We start from the raw sequence: 7,114 nt of genomic DNA on the forward strand, positions 1-7,114 counted from the left end.
GGCTGGCCTCGAACTCAGAAATCCGCCTGCCTCTGCCTCCCGAGTGCTGGGATTAAAGGCGTGCGCCACCACGCCCGGCTAGGTCATGGTGTCTCTTCACAGCAACAGAACAGCAACTACGATGTGTTGATAGAGAGTCTGGACCATTAAGTTTCACTCACCTGCTACTTGTCCCAAAGGTCCTGGTGGGTAGAGGGGTGACATTGGGGTGGGGCAATGAGGCACCTGTAGCTCTGGTGCAGCAGGCTCTGTTTCCTCACCTGCTTAGATAGGCAAGAGAGGGTGATGTGGAAGCACCAGCAGAGACAGTGACCATCCTGGCGTGATGGCCGCAGGTCACATCACCCATTCCCCCTCACTCACCAGTGTGGTGACAGGAAGCAGTGCCTGTCCTCTGTGCTACTTCCTTCAAGGTGGAAATGGGCTGTTTGTCATCCCTGTCACCTTCCTCTTGGCCGGTCGGGGTGGGGCCTGGACCAGGGTCAAGGGCTGCTGGAGCCTTTTATTTGTGTAAGTGATCCCCTAGCACCCACAGTGGGTAAATGACCCAATACTTAAGGGAGAGGCTTACCTGGTTGGGAACACTGGGATGCCCAGTGACCAAACTGCCCACACCGGAAACAAGTGTCCTTGTCTTTGGCCCTGGGTCCACTTCCCCCAAACGCAGCTTGTTTCTTCTTCCACTTTTGCTTCCATACCTGGGGAAGGGCCACATATGGAAGAACCATTCAGGAGTAGAGGGGAGGAGAGGAGAGGCTGGCCTGTTCCATTCAGCACATCTCACCTGCTTACGGAGAAGCCTGCCCCGATTGGCCCCAACTCGTACAAAGCATTTGTTTTTCATGTTGAGTCGAATATAGTTCCCTCTGTCTAGAGAAGCTGGTCGAGGAGAGGTATGGAGGTGGGTTGCGCCCTTAGCCTTCTCTGTCCTGGCCTGATTTGAGGAGTTGCATGGCTGAGGTACATTCACTTGTGTGGGTTCTCCTGGAGGCTCTTGCCCATGTGCTGTAGCCCCAGCTCCCTCAGACAGGGGCTCTGCTTGGCTGCTGGGCTGGGCTTGTGCAAAGTCCTCCCCCTTCTCATTCCACTTCCGCTTCCTGCCTTTACTGTTGATGGAGTTGGGGCTCTGTGACAAAACTTGGGCTGGCTGTTGGGCTATGGCCTCTGGGCTCTGTGCAGATACTTCTGACTGGATGTTAGGATCAGCAACGTTCACCTTGCCTGACATCTGAGGCTGTGATTGCTCTGCACTCAGGTCAAGCCCACAAGCACCCGGAACCTCTAGAAGATCTGAAACTCTGTTGTGACACCTCTCTAACCAACCAGGGTCTAGGGAAGTCAACCTCCGGCTCAGGGATGACCGTAGCTGCTGGAGCTGGCCCAGCCTTGGCCGGGGCTCAGGAACCCGAGGAAGTGCATCGTTAGCTTCGTCTGGACAGGCGGATTCAGTCTTTGAGCCTGGTGGCCTTGGCGTGGGAACTGTGGACAAGGATCTCTTCTGAGGCTGGAGTTTTCTGCTCAGGGTTGGTCCAGTCTAGAAAGACAGAACAGCAAATTGGAACTCAGGACCTGGGTTACTGCACAAGTTTGGGACAGACAGTAAGCCGAGAGTGGAGATGCCTAAGCACCGTTAGGAACCTAGCCCCAGTGTGTGTGTGTGTGTGTGTGTGTGTGTATGCTATAAGGAAGGGTGGACATAGAAGGACCCTGGCAAACCACCCAAGGGCCAAAGGCAGTTCTGGGTTCACCTCCACGTCCTACCTGTGGCGTGTTTTTCAGGTTGGCTTTGAGCCTCTTCCCATAGTCTTGTACAGAACTCAGTAGGCTCTGTTTTGGCATAGACTGCGTATTCTGCGTTGCAGCTCGACTCAGGTGGGGACCCCAGCAGCTTGGCTCCTGTACCTGCAGTAGATAGTAGCGACCTAGACCAGTTTAAAAGATGGCATGGGCACAGAAGTGCCTCTAAAGCTTCCCCTAACCCCCATGGGAGGACCTGGCCACCCAACTTCTGTGCTCCATGGAGGCACGGCTGCAAAATGCTCTTGCTTCCTGCCCTTTGACCACAGACCGCTGACAGCGTGAGTGGAATTCGGTGATACCTCCTCAGCTGCCTCGGCAAGTGATTGCTCTAGGACGCGATGTCTGTCGTCAGCCTGACGCACCGCCTGCTTTAGGTTACGGTACTCACGGTAGAGCGCTGGGAAGGCAGAAGTCGGCGGTCAGGGGCACACCCACTAACATTCGCCCGGTCCCTGGTCCACCAGCCCAGCGCTCACCGCGGGTCTCTTCAGGTGCCGCCTCCACATCCCCCTAGGAGAGAAGCTTGTCAGCAACAGGCTGCGAAAGGATCCCCCACTTTCCGCCCCTGTCCGGACCCTAACTCCACCTCACCTTCGCTGGCCGTCGCCCGTGCAGCCGTACAAAAGCGCGTTCCCACTCCTGTAGCCGCGCGCGAACGGTCGCGAGCCGCTCCATGGCAGCCCGAACGTGAGTTTAGGAGAAATCTCCCGCCGCCACCGTAAAGTCCTGTCCTTAGCCAATGAGAGCGGCCGTTGGGAGGTGCAGCAGACGCTCTGAGCCCCGGGGGAGGGGGCGGGCCTGTGAGCTGTTGCGTCATCACAGTGCGCCCGGCGCTGCGCAGCGCTGGGCGAGGCTTGCTGGGCGAGGCTTGCTGGGCGAGGCTTGCTGGGCGAGGAAGGGTTGCAGGCCTTGGTAGTCGGGGAGGCGGATGAGCGGGGGCCGCGGGGCTGGGATTCGAGCCGAGCTGAGAGTCAAGCAGCCGTTAGTGGTCAGGGCACTTGGACGGCAGGTTCGACGGGGACTGGCGCTTGAAGACCACGGCTGAGGCGGATTCTCGGGAGGTGCTGCCGGCGCGCGGGGATGGGCCGCAAGCGCAGAGAGACCTAGGGGCGGGCGAGACCGGTCTTGGCCTGTGGCTCCAGGCTCGCCCGGGTCAGTTGAAGTTCCGGGCTTTTTGTTTTCTCCAAAGATCCGAGCGTGCGCGTCTGTATGAAGCACCGCAGAGACCGCTGTGTCCTGTGTGCAGTAGCATCACCCAGAAGCAATCCTTGCTTGGAGGCCAGGCGGGCTGCCACCGATTGCTCTTATGACAGGTGCTTGGTTGGCTTGTCCTGTCAGTTAGGCAGTCCTATTATCTTAAGCTAGAGCCAGATCAAGGACAGTCACCTGGGGTTCCTCAGGGATGCGTGCCTTAAGGACTCGTAGATATTAGAAGCAAGCAAACCCTGGGTTGCATCAGTCTTTCTGGTCCCCAGTCTTGTCCCTTGCTGCGGCTTTGCGTAAGGTCTAGGCCCTGGTTTTCCATTCTGTTGTAGGCTGAGGACTGTAGCGTAGTTCTGAGGGTAAGGTGTTTTGCCCATAGGAAGTGGCAGTCCTATTATCTTAAGCTAGAATCATTCAGGCTCAGGGTCTTTTGTATGCGGCTTTCTCGGCTGGAACGCTTTAGCAGTTTTGGCTTGGTTCTTTGTGGATCTCGTGAATTTAAGACCATTTAAGAATGGTTTCTCAGTGAAGAGGAGGTACCCGAATAGAAGACAAGGACCACAGAGGGTGAGAGTTTCTCTTCCTCAGGGATTTCTCTGCCTAGTTATACCCTAGAAAACCGCTATCTCTGGAGTTCGAACTCAGGGCCTTGGTCTCACACCATCTGTTCACAGGATCCTTTAAAAAAACAAAAAACCCAGAGCCACACTCACTAAGCTGTGTTAGACGTCTTTAAATCCAAAGGCACATCTACGTGGAGGGTCAGGATGTTAGGCTCTGGAGGAATTCTCTGTTGTCAGTCTGATGGGAAGAGAGGTCTGGGATTTACGTCACTTTAGAAAATATTTACTTTCCCTAGTTGTAGGTAAATACACCATGTGCATGCAGAAGCCCTCGGGTCAAAAGAGGGCATCTGCACCAGTTACATGTGGCTGTGACATACCGTGTTGGTTCTGGAAACCAGACTGGGGTCTTTTGCAAGATCGGTAAATGCTCATAACTGCTGAACCATTTCTCCACCCCACCATCCCACCCCCATTTTACAAACAAACATGCAAATCTACTAGAACTCAGTAGTGGGCTAGCCAGCCAGTAAGGTTCAGGGAGTCTTTTGCTGACTGCAGTGCTGGCTACAGAGCTGTGTCACCTGTATCCTGCTTTTACATAGGTTCTGTGGTCTGAATCAGGTCATCATGTTCAGCAAGCACTATACAAAAAGGCATCTCCCAGCCCCCTCTCTTCTTCTCTTTTCTTTCTTTCCCTTTTTTTTTTTTGCTAGGATGTTACTGTGTAAGGATAAACAGACTATAAATAGACTAGGTGGGCCTCGGACTCATAGATCTACCTGCCTCTTGCCTTCCTCTGTGCTGGAATTGAAAGTGTACATCTCCATGCCTAGCCCTTACTATACTTCTGAGGAAGGATTTCTGAGTCATTGTCATTTGGGAGACCTAAAGTATCAGTGTTGGGCCCTGCAGAGCATGAGCTATTGTTTTAACAGACAGGTCATTGACACTGCTGCACTATGTATGTTCTGCTCAACACTTTGTTTCCCCTATGTCTCCTGTCCACTCTGCACAGTGCTAAGTGCTTCCTAGGAATTGTTCCTGCCAAGTGTGATGGCACAGCATGTAATCCCAGAAGGGGCAGGAGGATTGCTACAAATTCAAGACAAGCCTGGGCTATACAGTGAGACATTGTCTCAAGCCAAACCTAGAAACTTATCTTTTGTGCATTTCTCCTCCATTAACTACCAACTCCAAGATACCTTGGTGGGCTTTGCACCACTGATAACTTGGGGAGGGTGTGGCCTGCTACTGGCCCAGAGTTTGTCTAATTAAGACTCCCCCTCCTGCAGGTGGCTGTCTGCCCAGTCCAGCACCATGCACACACTTGTGTTCCTCAGCACGCGTCAGGTCCTTCAGTGCCAGCCAGCTGCATGCCAGGCCCTGCCCCTGCTGCCCCGGGAACTCTTCCCTCTGCTCTTCAAGGTGGCCTTCATGGACAAGAAGACGCTCGTGCTGCGTGAGCTGGTGCACACGTGGCCCTTTCCCCTGCTCAGCTTCCAGCAGCTTCTGCAGGAGTGTGCCCACTGCAGTCGAGCCCTGCTGCAGGAGCGGCTCAGCACAGAAAGCATGCAGGCTGTGATCCTGGGGCTGACGGCTCGGATTCACACTCAAGAAACAGAGGCTGGCACGCAGCCCTTGTGCAGGTATGCATTTATCTAGGGGGCCCATAGGCTAGAGGTACAAGGAAGATCCCCTGAGTTGGTTCTAGGCTGTGGTTCTGAGATCAGAAAGAGCTCCCTCCGTATGGGGATATCTGTTGCTTCTGTACAAAGTAGCTGGGAGGGATGCTGGCCTTTCTCCCTTACTCCCTGCCTCTGCCCATCCCTGCTCCCAGGAAGCATGCATTGCGGGTTCTGGACATGACGGGTCTCCTGGATGATGGTGTGGAGCAGGATCCTGAAACCATGAGCATGTGGGACTGTACAGCCGCTGTAGCCAGAACGTGCATTGCCCAGCAGCAGGGTGGGACTGCCGAGCCAGGGCTGTCACCAGTCCCCGTGGAAATCCGAGTAGACCTTCGGGTAAACCGGGCCTCATACACATTCCTTCGTGAGGCCCTCCAAAGCAGTGTGGCCAGCCCGCTGCGGCTGTGCTGCCGGGACCTGCGGGCTGAGGATCTACCCATGCGTAACACTGTGGCCCTGCTACAGCTTTTAGATGCAGGCTGTCTGCGCCGGATAGACCTGCGCTTCAATAACCTGGGCTTGCGTGGCCTGTCTGTCATTATCCCACATGTGGCCCGCTTTCAGCACTTAGCTAGCCTGAGACTGCACTACGTGCATGGGGACTCAAGACAGCCTTCCGTGGACGGGGAGGACAACTTTCGCTACTTTCTGGCCCAGATGGGCCGGTTTTTGTGTCTTCGGGAGCTCAGCATGGGGTCTTCTCTCCTTTCAGGCAGGCTGCATCAGCTGCTCAGGTGAGTGGGCTCTCCCACTGCGCTCCCTCTTTTATGTGAGGCCATTCTTGGCCTACCTGCCCGTGACCCTTGTGTAACCCCTTTGTCCCTGCAGCACCCTGCAGAGGCCCCTGGAAAGCCTAGAGCTGGCCTTCTGTGCGCTCTTGCCTGAGGATCTACGCTTCCTGGCTCAGAGCTCTCATGCTGCCCACCTCAAAAAGTTGGATTTGAGTGGCAATGACCTGTCAGGCAACCAGTTGACACCCTTCCAGGGTCTGCTGCAGGCAGTAGCCACCACACTGCTGCATCTTGAGCTGACTGAGTGCCAGCTTGCTGATGCCCAGCTGTTGGCTACGCTGCCCACCCTCACTCGATGTGCCAGTCTCCGCTACCTTGGTCTCTATGGCAACCCTTTGTCTATGGCAGGACTTAAAGAACTACTTCGGGACTCTGTGGTACAGGCTGAGCTACGTACTGTGGTACACCCTTTCCCTGTGGACTGCTATGAGGGTCTTCCTTGGCCACCACCTGCCTCTGTTCTTCTGGAAGCCTCCATCAATGAGGAGAAGTTTGCCCGGGTGGAAGCTGAGTTACACCAACTGCTGTTAGCTTCAGGCCGTGCCCATGTGCTCTGGACCACAGACATCTATGGCCGGCTGGCTGCAGACTATTTTAGCCTCTGATCTCCAGGGTCGTAGTGAAGCCTGACACAAAGGTCTTAGGTTTTCTGCAGTTTGCCTTTCTCCCGGGTATACCTTGAGTCACTTCTGCTTTCTGCAGTATCCTTCACCTGCTCCCAGTATCTGGCAGCCTGTTGCTATCTCAGGCCTGTGCACCCCTGTTCTGTTTGATGTACTTGTTGGCTCTGTTGGGTTGTAGTCTCTCTGTAGAAAACACTTCCTGGACACATCCCATGCCCTTAGCAGGCATGCAGTGCACTGAGGTAGATGTCAGGGTGATCTGCTTCAGGACATTTTGGGGTCTTACATTGTGTACCTTGCCTGGCACCCTATTACCTGGCTCTGGAGGGTGTGTGTAAGGTACAAACGTGCAGTATCTGGAATGTGAATTTATGGGCTTTTTTGATGTGTGTCCTAATTGGATGGGAAAGACTTACCTGCATTTCTTTTTTTTTTTTTTTTTT

The 7,114-nt window shown here is 54.5% G+C and overlaps 2 protein-coding genes across 4 annotated transcripts in view; one reads left to right on the plus strand and one right to left on the minus strand.

Moving 5' to 3' along the window:
- Recql4 (RecQ like helicase 4) overlaps positions 1 to 2,557 on the minus strand; it is a 6,951-nt gene extending 4,394 nt beyond the window's left edge. Inside the window, exons 1-8 of the mRNA XM_021183823.1 lie at positions 2,392 to 2,557; positions 2,277 to 2,310; positions 2,100 to 2,197; positions 1,762 to 1,902; positions 785 to 1,534; positions 572 to 698; positions 364 to 471; positions 162 to 260 (exon numbers count right to left, since the gene is read on the minus strand). Coding sequence (XP_021039482.1) covers positions 162 to 260; positions 364 to 471; positions 572 to 698; positions 785 to 1,534; positions 1,762 to 1,902; positions 2,100 to 2,197; positions 2,277 to 2,310; positions 2,392 to 2,475 — 1,441 coding nt within the window. The 5' untranslated portion in view covers positions 2,476 to 2,557. The remainder of the gene's footprint in view (positions 1 to 161; positions 261 to 363; positions 472 to 571; positions 699 to 784; positions 1,535 to 1,761; positions 1,903 to 2,099; positions 2,198 to 2,276; positions 2,311 to 2,391) is intronic.
- Positions 2,558 to 2,658: 101 nt separating this feature from the next.
- Positions 2,659 to 7,107, plus strand: Lrrc14 (leucine rich repeat containing 14). Of its 3 annotated transcripts, none has more exons than XM_021183369.2 (4): positions 2,659 to 3,570; positions 4,862 to 5,215; positions 5,407 to 5,991; positions 6,086 to 7,107. In XM_021183369.2, the coding sequence occupies exons 2-4, from the start codon at positions 4,887 to 4,889 to the stop codon at positions 6,651 to 6,653; spliced, it is 1,482 nt and encodes a 493-aa protein (XP_021039028.1). In that variant the 5' UTR covers positions 2,659 to 3,570; positions 4,862 to 4,886; the 3' UTR covers positions 6,654 to 7,107. The 3 variants fall into 3 exon arrangements, with proteins under 3 accessions (XP_021039028.1, XP_021039027.1, XP_021039026.1); XM_021183368.2 differs by having other exon boundaries at positions 2,659 to 2,952; XM_021183367.2 differs by having other exon boundaries at positions 2,961 to 3,113.
- The last annotated feature ends 7 nt before the right edge of the window (positions 7,108 to 7,114 follow it).

The sequence above is a fragment of the Mus caroli genome, chromosome 15 (assembly GCF_900094665.2).
Source record: "Mus caroli chromosome 15, CAROLI_EIJ_v1.1, whole genome shotgun sequence".
In the NCBI taxonomy this organism is placed as follows: Eukaryota; Metazoa; Chordata; class Mammalia; order Rodentia; family Muridae; genus Mus; species Mus caroli.

Excerpts from the sequence above, each read along its gene's own strand:
- Lrrc14 (XM_021183367.2), top strand. The coding sequence starts at position 3,010 with ATGAAGCACCGCAGAGACCGCTGTGTCCTGTGTGCAGTAGCATCACCC. Across the intron at positions 3,114-4,861 it reads ACCGATTGCTCTTATGACAG|GTGGCTGTCTGCCCAGTCCA; the intron begins GTGCTTGGTTGG and ends CCCCTCCTGCAG. Across the intron at positions 5,216-5,406 it reads GGCACGCAGCCCTTGTGCAG|GAAGCATGCATTGCGGGTTC; the intron begins GTATGCATTTAT and ends CCCTGCTCCCAG.